The sequence below is a fragment of the Danio aesculapii genome, chromosome 7 (assembly GCF_903798145.1).
Source record: "Danio aesculapii chromosome 7, fDanAes4.1, whole genome shotgun sequence".
NCBI lineage: Eukaryota > Metazoa > Chordata > Actinopteri > Cypriniformes > Danionidae > Danio > Danio aesculapii.
In genome coordinates this window covers 68,039,130-68,056,646 of record NC_079441.1, presented here as the reverse complement: position 1 = coordinate 68,056,646, position 17,517 = coordinate 68,039,130, and the positions used below count along the sequence as shown (strand labels likewise).

At 35.0% G+C, this 17,517-nt stretch overlaps 1 protein-coding gene across 1 annotated transcript in view; it reads left to right on the top strand.

The window, feature by feature from the left end:
- The first annotated feature begins 2,008 nt into the window (after positions 1-2,008).
- phlpp2 (PH domain and leucine rich repeat protein phosphatase 2) overlaps positions 2,009-17,517 on the top strand; it is a 70,184-nt gene continuing 54,675 nt past the window's right edge. Inside the window, exons 1-2 of the mRNA XM_056460799.1 lie at positions 2,009-2,304; positions 10,010-10,287. Of these exons, the coding sequence (XP_056316774.1) occupies positions 2,119-2,304; positions 10,010-10,287 (464 nt within the window). The 5' untranslated portion in view covers positions 2,009-2,118. The remainder of the gene's footprint in view (positions 2,305-10,009; positions 10,288-17,517) is intronic.

Here is a 17,517-nt window from a genome sequence, read left to right as displayed (position 1 = left end):
ATCACTTCAAACTGTTAAAAATATCAATAAAAGTCATTTTTAAAAACTTTTTAACATCAAAAGTTGTTGGAGGAAAGATCAAGCTCCTATAATGTAACTCAAAAGCATAAATAAATAAAACAACATTACATTAGTTTACTAATTAGTTGATATACAGAAGTTTACAGTGTAATGAGAGTGAGTAAATTAACAGTAAATGTCCGTTATTTTGCTGAGCTACCCCTTTAACCATCCTCATGAATTATTCATCACCGAATGCACATCAATGGGTGTGTTCTATGAATAATAAGTAGCACCAAAACCAAGCAATTTATCACCTAATACTATTAAAAATGTCAATAAAAGTCACTTTTCCAAACTTTTTAACATCAAAAGTTGTTGGAGGAAAGATCAAGCTGCCATAATGCAACTCAGAAGCATAAATAAATGAAAAAACATTACATTAGTTTACCAATTAGTTGATTTACGGAAGTTTACAGTGTACCGAGAGTGAGTAAATTACCAGTAAATCTCTGTTTGCTGTTGAACTACCCCTTTAAGTATCCTCATGAATAATTAATCACCGGAAGCACATGAATGGCCAGTGTTTTATAAACAATAAGTAGCGCCAAACCAATTAATTTATGACTCAAACTATTACAAACGTCAATAAAAGTCACTTTTTTCAAACTTTTAAACACCAAAAGTTGTTGGAGGAAAGATCAAGCTCCCACACATACCTGCCAACACTCCCATTTTCCCCGGGAGTCTCCTGTATTTCAGACACACCACCCCTATGCTTTACATTAGTTTACATTAGTTTACTAAGTATCCTTATGAATAAATTATCACCGGAAGCACATGAATGGCCAGTGTTTTATAAACAATAAGCCAAACCAAGAAATTTATCACCTCAAACTATTACAAATGTCAATAAAAGTCACTTTTCCAAACTTTTCAACATCAAAAGTTGTTTGAGGAAAGATCAAGCTGCCATAATGCAACTCAAAAGCATAAATAAAAGAATAAAACATTACATTAGTTTACTAATTAGTTGATTTACAGAAGTTTACAGTTCAATGAGAGTGAGTAAATTAACAGTAAATCTCAGTTATCTGCTGAACCCCTTTAAGTATCCTCATGAATTATTCATCACCGGATGCAAATCAATGGGTGTGTTCTATGTATAATAAGTAGCGCCAAACCAAGCAATTTATGACTCAAACTATTACAAACATCAATAAAAGTCACTTTTTTCAAACTTTTAAACACCAAAAGTTGTTTGAGGAAAGATCAAGCTCCCACACATACCTGCCAACACTCCCATTTTCCCCGGGAGTCTCCCGTATTTCAGACCCATCTCCCGTATTGTCCTGTCTCCCGGAAAACACCCAGAAATCCACCCCCCACCCCTGACCCCATGGGGTACAGTACCCATGCGCACCAAACCTAATGCGCAACCATCTCCATACCCCCCCCACGCTCTCCACCGTCCCCCCAAGTACCCCCACCCCCCACTTTTCACTATTCACACGCACCCCCCCCCACTATGCTTTACATTAGTTTACATTAGTTTACTAAGTATCCTCATGAATAAATGATCACCAGAAGCACATGAATGGCCAGTGTTTTATAAACAATAAGTAGCGCCAAACCAAGAAATTTATCACCTCAAACTATTACAAATGTCAATAAAAGTCACTTTTCCAAACTTTTCAACATCAAAAGTTGTTTGAGGAAAGATCAAGCTCCCATAATGCAACTTAAAAGCATAAATAAAAGAAAAAACATTACATTAGTTTACTAATTAGTTGATTTACGAAAGTTTACAGTTCACTGAGAGTGAGTAAATTAACAGTAAATCTCCGTTTGCTGTTGAACTACCCCTTTAAGCCTCCTCATGAATAATTAATAACCGGAAGCACATCAATGGGCGGTGTTCTTTGAATAATAAGTAGCGCCGCCCCCTTATGTTTATTGATTGGGTTTATTTGACAGCCGTGAGCCTTCAGTCCCACTATGGCGTCTCATCAAATCAGGATGGGCTTTTTCTACCGCCTCCTGTACTGGAATTTATCCCTCGCCGCTCGCTATCTTACATCTGGATTTCTGTGTTGAAAGACGTCAAATGTAGGGGAAATGAAGGACGAGAAAAGCACCGCGCGGTCGCTCCCGAGTGCCGACACGGAGCGGAGAAATGCAGCCGATGTGGAGGACGGCCGGGCGGGCAGCGGAGCGGCGCTGAACGCGGTGCTGCACGGAGCTGGATCTGACCGAGCCGCCGCACCGACAGCCCGAGCGGGAACTGGAATACGCGTTTTAAAGGTACCAGATCCGGCTCTGTTTATCTCGCAGTGTTGCTGTTAAACGACAGGGCCAAAGTACGTGTGTGAATCCGTGAACTGCATCAGCAATTATCTGTTTAACACTTCCACACGCCGCCACCGTGTCTCAAATCCTAGCGAGCACCCTACATAGACAGCTGCACTAACGTGTATTGGTTAAAGCCATTGCTTAAAATTATAGCTATGTAGTATGTTATTTTATATTGTTGTTTAAATAAATAGCATAATAGTCTACATAGACAGCTGTAGGATGCTAGCATGTATTGGTTTACAGCCTAATATGTATATTGGTTGTAACAAATAGCTTAAAATAGGATTCTTTTATTTTATTTTTATTTGTTTATCATTCTTTAAACAACATATACAGGACAATAGCTCAAATATGATATAAATATCATAAGGCCAGGGTGATAGAAGGTAAAATAAGTAAATAAAATAATAATAAATTATAATTTAAAAGTACGTGTGAGTCCATGAACTGCAGTTATCTGTTTAACACCTCCACACGTGTCTCAAAATCTAGGGAGCACCCTACATAGACAGCATATTCGCTTGGTAGCCTACACATGGCACATGTTGCTGCCTGTGTAGGCGGCGTACTAGGATTTGGGATGCAGCCAGTTGGTAGTGAATGGCCCATATCAGTAATGTCATCTCAATTTATATGGTTGTCACTTCATATCCCTTCTCCTCATTAGTTTATTATCTGGGATGAGAATAGTTTAGTGTGATTACTTTTAAGGGGACGTTCACGAAGGGTGCATTCTGGATGCTTTTGTAATTGCTATTTTGGATAGTGATGGATACCATTAGTAGTCTGCTGATTGTTATTTTAGCATGTCAGTTAAAAAGTAATATTGTAATACATCTGAAATGTGATTAAGTATGGCAAGCTGAGCTAACATGTAGGGCTGCACAATATATCGGTTCAGCATCGATGGCGCAATGTGCGCATTCGCAATATTCACTTCGCAGTGCAATGTTGAGTTTAGATGTTGGAATTAGTTGTCCAGGAGAAATATTTCAGATGTGATTTGTGGAATCACTGCAGAATGTAAGGATAACGGAGTGAAAGTGATTATTTGTATGTGTTTTAAGGCCTGAGACAGTGTAAGCATTCAGACACAATAAATTTACCATTGGTATCTTTAACATTTTTTAAAATAATTGAATTATTTTTATAATGAAGACTACACAGTGTTCTTACATTTTGATTATTCAATTGCTGTCCTTAAATCTTGTTCGATTCTCCCAGAAAAGCACAAAGCACTGTCTATTTCACATGTATCTGTGCTTTTATTTTGTTTATTTTATTTTATTTTATGCATGATACCCTCCTTTAGAATCATCCAAATCAATCTTACTGAATTATTTCTAAACAGAGCTGTTTGGAAACAAAGCTATCTGGTGAAATTGTCAATATCACAATTGATATATTGATGTATATCGGCACTAGTGGGAGGCGTGCATTGGCTTGAGGCCGCTGGCCGAGTGCCTTAGTGTCCCACCAGTGACGATATGCAGCCACATCGCATTGCTACTCGTGTGATATTGCATTTATACAACACTTCGATGGCATAATCGTGTATATAAAAAGAAAAACAAACACGGAGAGTCTCAAAAAACATTTTGTAAGAGGAACTACTTTATTCCACCATTCATACACATCTGCAGCTGACGTCAGAACAGCAGAAACTGTTGCTTAAAACACATGAATTTTAAAGCAGGGGTGTCAAACTCCGTTCCTGCAGGGCCGCAGCTCTGCACAGTTTAGTTCCAACTCTAATAAACACACCTGATCTGACTAATTTAGTCCTTCAGGCTTGTTTGAAACCTACAGGCAAGTGCGTTGAAGCAGGGTTGGAACTAAACTGTGTAGGGCTGCGGCCCTTCAGGAACTGAGTTCGACACCCCTGCTTTAGAGCTAGTATTTTAATGATTCTCTAGTGCACAGGTGTCAAAGCCAGTTCCCGGAGGGCCGCGGCTCTGCACAGTTTAGTTCCAACCCTAATTAAACACACCTGATCAAACTAATCGAGTCCTTCAGGCTTGTTTGATACCTACAGATAGGTGTGTTGAAGCAGGGTTGGAACTAAACTCTGCAGGGCTCCGGCCCTCCAGGAATTGACTTTGACACCCCTGCTCTAGTGTGATATCTAAAGTGATCACAAAACAGGTGATTTTGATTACATTTTAAGATTATAAGGCTGAACGGCATGAAATGCCATCTAGTGGTGGGCAAAGCGGGGTTTCATGAAACACTGAAGCAGTTGAATCAAATGTCTCGAAGCTTCGTTTCAAAACCCCACTCTACAGTGACGCCTAGTGGTCATTTTTTATGTATTGCACTGGAACAGCTTCAGCAAAGTGTTGACAAAATTGAGGTATTAAACCCCACTTTGTAGTATCGAACCGTCAAGTGAAATAGTGAAGTGGTTAGGGTTCCTGACTTCCATGCAAGGATTGTTGGTTCGAATCCAGACTGATACAGTTATTTTGAAATGCTTTAATATCAGTTTGAAATGCTTTATTCTTGTATCGTTTTGTTTCAGCATTGGTCTGACATCCGAATAAACACTTTGTTTTAGTCATAAAACAGGGCTGTTGCTAGATCAGACACAGTTGTGGACAGAAGTTAACAAGAATTATTTATATTATTCAAAAAATTTCCCATTTATTGTATTTTATTAACGTCTACCTCAACCCTAAACCCAACCATCATAGTACTGTAAAATATGAATCATTGTTTTACAGTTACAAAAATGATGCTAAATTGATGGCGCAGCTGTGTCCTATCTAGACTACACCATAAACAGTCACATGATTAAAATAAATAAAATTTGGATTTTGGAGTATTTGAACAAGTCGGTATTCGAACCCAAAACTAGGCCAAAACTACGGTCCACTAGGCCATACGTGACAAAAGCTTATATTTGACGCCGTCAGTCAAATGCAGATTCTCCAAGTCTCGAAACGCTTCTGAACTGATCGATGCTTTGAATCTAGTCACGTGACCAGGTGTTTCGAAACACTTTAGTCACGTGACAGGGGGGTTTCAAAATGCTTTAGTCACGTGACCTGGGTGTTTCGAAACGCTTTAGTCACGTGACAGGGGTGTTTCAAAATGCTTTAGTCACGTGACCTGGGTGTTTCGAAACACTTTAGTCACGTGACAGGGGTGTTTCAAAATGCTTTAGTCACGTGACCTGGGTGTTTCGAAACGCTTTAGTCACGTGACCAGGTGTTTCGAAACACTTTAGTCACGTGACCAGGTGTTTCGAAACACTTTAGTCACGTGACAGGGGTGTTTCAAAACGCTTTAGTCACGTGACCTGGGTGTTTCGAAACGCTTTAGTCACGTGACCAGGTGTTTCGAAACACTTTAGTCGCGTGACCTGGGTGTTTCGAAATGCTTTAGTCACGTGACCAGGTGTTTCGAAACACTTTAGTCGCGTGACCTGGGTGTTTCGAAACGCTTTAGTCGCGCGACCTGGGTGTTTCGAAACACTTTAGTCACGTGACCTGGGTGTTTCGGATCATGCTTCGGTACAGTGTTTCGAAACACTTGCACTTCAGGATCTCGACACTGTGTCGAAACGTCAGTTTCACGTCAGCCATCCCTATTGCCATCTCATTTTCCAGTATTTCTCTGTTGCAATCGGGAGATATACAACAAATATACAACTTAATGTACTTTTGAGACTTTTTTTTAGGCTAGAATGTAGTTGTTTAGATTGCAACTATGCAGTATATTTATAAGGATAGTGCTTATTTTAAACATTTATAATTTCGGAGATTCAGCGCGTTGGCGGCCATCAGCCTGTCATACACAGCAGAGCAAAGAGAGTTGCGCCACAAGATGGCGATAGAGACCGCATAATAAGTCCTTAGGGGAGAAAAACAGCATAAATTATTATTATTTTTTCTTATACTTGTCTTTTTTTATTCTTGTTTATGTAAAGCACTTTGAATTGTCACTGTGTATGAAATTTGCTATATAAATAAACTTGCCTTGCCTAAATTCAAACTACAGCTGATCAAATCATTATAAAACAGGTAAGTGACTTTCTAAGTCGATCTCGCTCTTTTGTATATCTGCTGTATTTAAACCATAGTATCTTTTAGTGTTTGCTTTGCTTTGGCTTTTTTAGGGTTAATTATTGTGATCTCCCGATTGCAACAGAGAAATACTGGGAAATGAGATGGCATTTCATGCCGTTCAGCCTTATGATCCTAAAATAAAAAATATCTTGTATGTGAATTCACCTAGAGCCCATGTTTTTGGACTGTTGAGGAAACCCACACGAACATGGGGAGAACATGCAAACTCCACACAGAAATGCCAACTGACCCAGCCGAGGCTCGAACCAGCAACCTTCTTGCTGTGAGGTGACAGCGCTACCCACTATGCCACCGCATCGCCTATATATATATATATTATTTATTACATGTATACATGTGTGTATTTATACATACTCTCTCATACAACAACAATATAAAAATCTGCAGTAAAAAATTATATTTGGGTTGAATCCAAGCTTTCTTCTACCAGACTTGGATGCTAAACTTAAAATATATTACTGACTACTGAATAACTTAGCACTAATAAAAAAAAAACTGCAGAAAAACAAATCAGTTATATATATATATCAATAAATATGAACAGTTAATGAAAACAGTATTAAAACAGCTTGCTTTCATTCTGTTTATGAGCGAAGAAGCGTGCTGTATGAAGTTATTATAAGCTATTATCATCATAATACACCTCATATAACACATCCACATGAGTGATATTATTATATTCAGCCGCTGTAATAGATAATCAGAAGAAAGCCAGATGTCAGTTTATTCCTCCTCCTTTAACTGCTGGTCTGTAAATGAATGCGAGCAGGTTCTTACAGTGATCTTTGACTATTATTAGACCACTGCATTCCTGTCCTGTCTAGTTACTCTTATCTATGTGACAAATACATTTTATTTACTGCGTTAAATCCATCCAGTTCTCGTTGTTCAGGATTAATAAACGTCATTATGGTTATTGTGTCATTATGTCACCTGTCAGATGAGTGCAGATGGTGGAGAAAGGTAATAATAACAGTGACACATTTGATTAAAATGATGTTTGATGGGCTCTTTTTTTAAAATATCTGTATCAGAGTTTTAAGTGCATTATTATATGCATATAATTAGCGACGTGTGTGTGAGATTTTTCAGTTACATGTGGTCAGAATTTGGCAAATGGGAAAAATAAAATGCATAAATGGCAGACATTGGTTGTCAAAGCTCATTTTATTGGATGATATGATGGGAGCAGTTTATAATGATGAGCCTGTGAGCATCTAATGACATTATACTGATTCTGGTTTGCTGCAATTGATTGCACTATATATGGATTATACAATAAATGTTGTTATTCTTTGGCATTTATTTTGGTTTTGGAATTTATGCATATTATTATACAGGTTTGGAACGATGCATATTTTAAAATGTTGTTGATGATATAATAAATTAAATCAAAACCATTAAATAAATAAAACAAAAATAATATTAAAAAATACACATATACATGCATAAATAAATATAAACGTATAAATAAGATATGTGTGTACATATATATATATATATATATATATATATATATATATATATATATATATATATATATATATATATATATATATATATATATATATATATATATATATATATATATATATATATATATATATATATGTATATGTATCAGCACTGGTGGGAGGCGTGCCTTGGCTCGAGGCGCAGGCCGAGTCCTTTAGTGCCCCACACCAGGTTCGATATACAGCCATATTGCACTGCTACTCGTGTGATATTGCTTTTATACAACAGTTAGACAGCATAATCGTGTGCATAAAAAAGAAAATCAAACACGGAGAGTCTCAAAAACCCTTTTGTAAGAGGAACTACTTTCTTCCGCCATTGATTCACATCTGCAGCTGATTTCAGAACAGAAGAAAGTGTTGCTCATTTAGAAACGTCACTTTACGCTAGTGAATCATTCAGATCTAAAATCTAAAAAATGTCTAAAGTGATGACAAAATAGGTGATTTTGCTCACATTTTGAGATTATAAGGCTGAATGGCATGAAATACCATCAGTCTACAGAGATTTCCCAGTATTTCTCTGTTGCAATCAGAAGATCACAATAATTAACCCCGAAAAAGCCAAAGCAAACACTACTAGATTACTATGGTATAAATGCAGCACTACAAAATACAAAAGAGAGAGATGGACTTAGAGCAGGGGTCACCAATCTCAGTCCAGGAGGGCCGGTGTCCCTGCAGGGTTTAGCTCTAACTTGCCTCAACACACCTGCCTGGTTGTTTCAAGTATACCTAGTAAGACCTTGATTAGCTTGTTCAGGTGTGTTTGATTAGGGATGGAGCTAAAATCTGCAGGACACCGGCCCTCCAGGAACAAGTTTGGTGACCCCTGACTTAGAGTGTCACTTACCTGTTCTATAATGATCGATCAGCTGTAGTTTGAAATTATGCTGTTTTTCTCCCCTTATGGCCTTATTATGCGGTCTCTGTCGCCATCTTGTGGCGGAACGTCAACTCTCTTTGCTCTGCTCAATATGACAGGCTGATGGCCGCAAATGAGCTGAATCTCCGAAATAATCTAAACACTACATTCTAGCCTTAAAAAGCCCCAAAAGTACATTATGTTGTTCAACAGCTGCAATATTTCTCAAACTAATAAGTTTATTAATCTGCTTTCACTCTGTGGGCAGAGTAATACAGAAGGGTGAAGAGGCTGTATGAGGGCTGTTATTACGGGAATATCGCACAGCTGTGAGCCAATCAGATCAGAGAACCAGACAGAACTGTTGAATATATATATATATATATATATATATATATATATATATATATATATATATATATATATATATATATATATATATATATATATATATATATATATATATATATATATATAAAATTTATTATTTATTCATATTATTTATTTATTTACTATTTATTACATCAACAACGACAATATTTATTTTATATATAACTGTTATTGTTACATTTTAATATATGCATTGTTCCAAACCTGTATAATTACGATGATATGGATAAATTCCAAAGCCAAATGAATACTAAACAACAATATTATGATTATTTTGAATACTAATTGTGTTAAAATAATTACTGTTAATATTAATAAAAAATAGCAGTATAAATAAACTATATTTAACAATAATATAATGATGTTAGCTAATATTATTTGTATTATTTGTATTGTTATTTGTATTATTTGTTTGTTCTAAACCTGTATGACTTTCTTTCTTCCGTCTAAAGAAAGGCCCAGTGTTGTTATGTTGGACGCTCTGTGCTGCTGATGCCATTGGTCAGTTAATCAGGGGAAATCTCCATCAGTAAATTATTTCAGCATCTGTCTAATGACCTGTGGTCTCTCTCAGCTCACACAGCTCTCTTTAGACATTTCTGGTCCCAGTAAATATTTATGCCACTGCAGTTCTGGAAAACAAAGCCTGAAACAGACTCAGGGTTTCAGGGTGGAGTCCCAACAGTGCCAATCTGTGGTTTTTAAGGGCTGATTTGGGCCCTGAAGCACTTTATTTGGCCTTTATTTTCTAGAAGGGCATAATTTGAGCATCTGATCTCTCCTCTCGTCCTCAGCGTAACATGAAGAGGAACGGGAGTCGGGGCTGTGTGACCCGGAAGACGCGTTTCGGCTCTCGTGAACGGGACTGGCTGAAGGGCGACACTCAAAGGGGCTGTGTGTGTCTATACGGGGCCTCAGAGCCGCAGCCTACAGCCTCGGGCCCTCAGACCTCCAGCAGCGGCCAGCCGGACCTGAAGCTGGTGCTGTGCTCCACCAACACCCCCGCTGAGGAGCTGTGCGCTCAGAGAGACGTGCAGGGCCTTTACCTGCAGCTGCACGGAGACCTAATCAGGTAAAGCACAATCCTTCATGAAGTTGTCCTCCATAAAAATAAATAATCCACAAAACTATGCCATTCATTTGTGCTGATTTGTGTCGCAAGCATGAAAGTTTGTGCTGGTTTGGTGTCTGAGATATTAAGCATTGTTTTTTTTTGACGGTGTGGCGTCAGTTTCCACCCCATGTTGCTCAAATCGCTCCAAATCAGTGCCGTTAGCTTGTGCTGTTAAAATAAACGCTATATCTGCTTTCCATGTTTAGATATTCATTCATTTATTCAGTTTCTTTTCAGCTTAATCCCTTTATTAATCTGGGGTCACCACAGCGGAATGAACCGCCAACTTATCCAGCATATGTATATCTCTCTCTCTCAATTCAGTTCAATTCAATTCAATATTTGCTTTATTGGCATGACAAATGTTACAAATGTATTGCCAAAGCAGTTCTAAAGTTTACATAAAATGTAACATACATGTATGATAAAAACAGTAAACACAGTAAATAGTAGTAGTAAAAAAAAAGACGATATTTATATATAATAATTAAATAAAATATCAGCAATACATCATATTATTCAATATATCACATTAATATTCAATATATCATAATATTTAATATATCATATTATTATTCAACATATATTAGTCATACAAATCAATACAAAAATATTAAGAGATCAGAATAAACTGATAAAACAGTAATAAAAACAATAAAATCAGTATATTTACAATGATTCATTTATTATAATAATGGTGTGTTTCGCTGTGTGTGTGTGTGTGTGTGTGTGTGTGTGTGTGTGTTTGCGTGTTTGCAAGTGCATCACTGATCTGCTCTGTTTGTAACCGGCATTAATTTATTGCGCCGCTAGAAGGACACAGTCAGTTTTTTCCTCTAGTAAATATTGCAGTTGTGTTTTGTTGTGTAACTCAGTGAATTGTGGGTAAATGCTCTGTAGTTTGGGGTAGAATGTTTCTCTGATGTGCTGATAGTTTGTGCAGCGAGTGAGGAAGTGTTCCTCTGTCTCCACCTCTGCCTGAGCACAGTGTGGGCTGATGCGGCTCTCTGGGTTGCCAGTTCTGTCTGTATCGGCCCATCTCTACAGTCAGACTGTAAGCACTCAGCCTGTATTTGGTCATTGTTCTTAATTTACTGTCCCTTACTGGACTCTGAAATGTTGCTGTGGTATAATCTCTATTTAGGGCTAAATAACATTGAAGTTTACGTTGTTTTCCTGCTGCTTCATTCCAGTAAGTCGGATACTTTTCTTTTCGTGCATTTATTAGTTGATTGGGTTTAATTCTGTGGATGAGCATGTCCTGATGCTGCCTGCTGTTAGTCATTTACATTTGTTTATTTGCTATAAATGCTCATGTTGTTCTGTGCATGTACTTGAGTTTTAAAGGTACAGTTCTGACTGTTTGTGTTAAAGGGCACCTGTGGTAAAAAACTTTTCAAGCTGTTTGGACAGACATATGTGCATGTATGGTGTATAGACCGTCATATTGGGGTGATATAAACACACCCAGTGCTTTTTTTTTCAATTTAACAACATAAAAAACGGTGGACCAATTGGAGCGGTTTTCAAATCGACCGCTACTTGACGTAGGAGAGCGGTCCCCCCGCCCACCAATATTGATTGACAGGCGCGTCATCATATCCTCAGTTTGTTGATTCACGTTCGTCATTTTCAGCGTGAGTCGAAGCGATATCACTAAAGGAACACGCTAGCACTATTTTTAGATGCAAGGCTCATTGGGCTCAACACAAGAGCAATATTCTCCACATTATCGCTCTAATCGGAATTATTAGTTGTATCTTTAGGTAGGTTTGCAAACATGTGTACTTCTCATTGAGTCTACCTTATACTTCAGCCGTTTGCATTTCTCACGATCCCAGAAGCTCCCTGTGATCTTAACTAGCATGCGTTTTAGAATTCTAAACAAAGGTTTCTATCAGGGTACTCAAGTCGACGGCTGGGCGCCGCGGACCGCTGCAGAAACCTGTTTAGAATTCAAAAATGCATGGCGCGATGATTCAGGACACTTCATGTCTCTGCCGCGCTACAGAGAGTGTCTGGTGTGCCGTGTCGCGGCTTCGAGCGGCGCATCCGGTGCCTCAGTCAAAGTTAATTCAGTGTGCGTGGTTATTAGTTTCTGTGTGCAAGCTCAGCACTTGAAACTAGCACACAGTTGGCTGTAAAACTGTACAAAGACACAAATGATTTTGTACTCGCTGCTTGGTCTGTGTCAGAGTCGTACATGTACGACTGAATGCGGATCCTCTCAGTCTGCCTGTCTGTGTTGCAAACACAGAGCGGGTGAGCTCATGGCCCCGCCCCCTTGTTACGTTGGCGGTAAGCCGTAACTAATTTACATGTTAAGCAACACACCCATAAATCAGCGAACTGTGGACACGCCCCCAACATGACACTTTTTAACACATTATAATAAAAAAATCTGAATTGTGTTTTAAACTGAACCTAAACTGGCACACTCAGAAGAACCAGAATATTAATATATAATCATAAAAAAGAGGTAAACTATGTGCCCTTTAAAAGAAAAAAATGTATTACAAATAATACATAAATATTAATATAATATATTTTTCTTGTGCTGTGAAGTAAATAAAAAGTGTGTATGGAAAGCATCGTCAATGCACCGAGATATCGAATTGAACTGAATCGAGGGCATGATAATCGGAACTGAACCGAACCGTAAAACCAGTGTAGGTTCACATCCCTAAATTTGAATGCTGTAATTAGTAATTCATTTCTTTTTCGAATAAACTTGCCCAATACTGATTCTAGTTAAACTTTGAATACTCAAGCCATTTTTGCAAGCCATTGAAATAAATGGGTTTTCTAGTGTTTATTCAATTTGATTTACATCGCTTTCTGCGTCCGGTGTGAAAATCAAAGCATTTTTTCAGCTCATATTTTCACCCGTTTTTCTGTAATGCCAAATTCAGGACATTCCTAATTTTATGTAGTATTGACTGAAGTAATTAAATTCCTTATTGAATAATTAAATGACTTTTCAGACATGGTAATTCAAAGTCGTTTAAGTGCAATTTTAATGATGTAATTAGTAATTCATTACTTTTTCAAGTAAACTTGCCCAATACTGATTATAGTTAAACTTTGAATACTTCATATTGTCGCAAGCCATTGCAATAAATGGGTTTTATAACATATATTCAATTTTATTTACATCGCTTTCTGCATCCAGTGTGAAAACCAAAGCATTTTTTCAGCTCATCTTTTCACCCGTTTTTTTTAATGCCAAATACGGTGCCTTTCTAATTTTAAATAATATTGACTGATGTAATTAAATTCCTTATTGAATAATTAAATTTACTTTTCAGACATGGACATTAGAAAAATCATTTAAATACAATTTAAATGATGTAATTAGTAATTAATTACTTTTTTTGAAGTAACTTACCCAAGATGGATTATAGTATTTAAATATTCAATGTATTCGCAAGCCATTGAAATAAATGGGTTTTATAACATATATTCAGTTTGATTTACATCGCTTTCTGTGTCCAGTGTGAAAACCAAAGCATTTTTCGGCTCATTTTCACCCATTTTTTGTTATGCCAAACACGATGCATTCCTAATTTTAAGTGGTATTGACACAAGTAATTCAATTTCCTATTAAATAACTTAATTAGTCATTAAACTATTTTCAGACATAGTAAATAAGTAATGTAAATACAATTTTAATATTATAATTCATCACCCAATACTGTTTATAGTATAATAAACTTTGCAGTGACTCTGCAAATGACATGTTCTGAACTTCCTGTTTGATTATAATCCCGATTCAATGCTAACGATAAACCATAACGATGCTAAAGCGGTATATTGTGCAGCCATAATGTGCTTGGTCGTCTGTGCTGGTTTTAAAGGTGTGGCTGACAAAGTGAGAGCACCGAGTCATGCTTTCCCCTTTCTCTGCCCTTCTGGGAAGGACTGGGCTGCGTCTGAAATCACATTATTTGGCAGGAAGCAGCGCAGCCCTGAGCCGAGGTAAAGCCGGGCCGCTAAGCTGAATTAGCCGCAAGGAAGAGGCTGCACATTAGGGACATCTGCTGATGTGTGTGCGTTCACTAGTCTACTTCTTATTTCACTAAAAGCAGAGCCGATTCCTAGACGTCTAGGGGCCCTAAGCCAAACTTTTCGAGGATCTTCTGTTAGTGTGTAAATAAAAACACCAAAATGCGTTAATAAAAACTCTTAATACGGACAAACCCAATGTTAAGTTATTAATTTTAATTAAATTTCAATTATGCGGCTGGATGGGGGTCCCCTGCCTGAAACATAGAGTAGTTGGCGGTTAATTCCGCTGAGGCGAACCCTGATCAATAAGGGAATGAAAATGTCAATTAATTTGTTAGGTTTGTCCATGTTTGACTCATTTTTTTGACCCATTTTTTAGAGTGCATCCTCCATGTTTCGTTCTTCTGAAAAAGAGAGAAGATATTTTGAAGAATGTTGGAAATCGACGGACATTGATTTCCATGTGTCACTTTTCCAATTTTGTGCTTGTTCTTCATTCATTCATTCATTCATTTTTCTCCAGCTTAGTCCCTTTATTCATCAGGGTTCACCACAACGGAATGAACCGCTGCTTGTTATTCATGTGTTTTTGAAAGCAAAAGACAAAATGTTTATTTATTTACAGTTGAAGTCACAATTGTTAGCCCTCCTATGAATTTTTATTAATTTAAAAAATATTTTCCAAGTGTTGCTTCCAAGTTTTTTTTCCAACACGTATTATTTTTAAAAACTAACTTATTTATTTATTCATTTTTTACTTATTGTTATTTATTTATTTATTTATTTTTTACTTATTATTCATTTATTTTACTTATTGTTATTTATTTATTTATTTATTTATTTTACTTATTGTTATTTATTTATTTATTTTACTTATTGTTATTTATTTATTTATTTTTTACTTATTATTCATTTATTTTACTTATTGTTATTTATTTATTTATTTATTTTACTTATTGTTATTTATTTATTTATTACTTATTGTTTATTAATTTTACTTATTGTTTATTTATTTATTTATTTACTTATTGTTATTTATTTATTTATTTTACTTATTGTTATTTATTTATTTATTTTACTTATTGTTTATTTATTTATTTATTTTACTTATTGTTTATTTATTTTACTTATTGTTATTTATTTATTTATTTATTTTACTTATTGTTATTTATTTATTTATTTATTTATTACTTATTATTTATTTATTTTACTTATTGTTATTTATTTATTTATTTATTTATTACTTATTATTTATTTATTTTACTTATTGTTATTTATTTATTTATTTATTTTACTTATTGTTATTTATTTATTTATTTATTTTACTTATTGTTATTTATTTATTTATTTATTTTACTTATTGTTATTTATTTTACTTATTGTTATTTATTCATTTATTTTACTTATTGTTATTTATTTATTTTACTTATTGTTATTTATTTATTTTACTTATTGTTATTTATTTATTTATTTATTTATTTATTTATTTTTTACTTATTGTTTATTTATTTTACTTATTTTTATTTATTTATTTTATTTATTTATTTATTTATTGTACTTATTGTTATTTATTTATTTATTTATTTATTTATTTATTTTACTTATTGTTATTAATTTTGTTATTTTACTTATTGTTATTTATTAATTTTTTTATTTTACTTATTGTTATTTATTTACTTATTTAACTTATTGTTATTTATTAATTTTTTTATTTTACTTATTGTTATTTACTTATTTATTTGTTTTTTCTGATTTTGTTATTTATTTTTTTAGTTATAATTTTTCTATTTATTACTTATTGCTTATTTATTTATTTATTACTTATTGTTATTTATTTATTTATTGTTTACTTGTTGTTTATTTATTTTTTTATTTTTTTTAACCCATGTTGTGGCACACTGTCTCTTTTCTATTAACTATTTTAACTTTGCTTTGATGACAGTACATACATATTTTTCTGCTTATTTTTCAAGATACTAGTATTCAGCTTAAAGTGCCATTTAAAGTCTTAACTAGGTTAATTAGGCAAGTGATTGGATAAGTGTTTTGTTCTGTAGCCAGTCGAACAACAAATATCTTAATGAGGCTAATAATATTGACCTTACAATTGTTTTAAAAAGATTAAATACTGCTTTTATTTCAATAAAAATTAAAGAAATAATTTCCCCAAAAGTAGATAAAATATATTATAGGAGAGACTGTAAAAATCTTCTTATGATCTGACCGGCCCATGTGCCATAATCTGCAGCCCATTGGTTATTTTCTTTATTGACATTGGGCTGACCCAATCATAAACTTACATTTTGGGCGCGTGAGAGCAGAAGCGGCGAGCAGGCGTCTGCAGCGCTCAGCGGATCGACAACTGTTGCAAAGATCAATATATTACTGTCTATTCTATCTATTTACCTATCTGTCTATATAAATATACTTTTTAAAAACTTTTTATCTGCACCAAGGCCCGTGGCAACTTCCTCCTATGCTGTTTTCTTAACCCGCAAGTCTATTTTACAAATTATATATCATAAAGAATGTGCTACTCAAGCTCTATGAGGAGTGTCATTCATGTAATTTAAGATGCACTCGGTCAGAGGACAATTGCATGAGATATCATGGCATTTTGTTTTTGATCGTCAGCATGATGTAGGCTTATAGTTACAATATTATTTTTTATACAATATAATTATAATGATATTTATACGTGACCAAAGTAGTGTGCAACTTAAGCAAAACAAAACTAAATATAAAAAAATAGTATTAGTAGATCGGGCCCAAACAAATATTTGTTGCATTTTTTAATTGTTTAAAGTTCATTTGATTGACTATGTACAATCTTTAATCTATGTTTGATGTTTCATTGTTGAGTTAAACATTTTTTAAGCGTCTATGACACGTTGCTTTTATTATTTATCTTTATTAGGTTAATCAACATTAACTGCATGCATCCGCAGGCAGTTTTTGTTATGTTCATTATTTAATATAGGCTCCCTCAAAACACACAGGCACACACAATATGGACGTCCAGTGTGGATTATAGTTTTATTATAATAATAATAAATAAAAAAAATTAAGTTTTTAATTTGTCAACTCTCATTATTTCCTATATATTTATTTCCTATATATCATTATTTTCTATATATTTTATAGAATGGGAGTTGGTAAACATATTCAAGGGCGTGCACA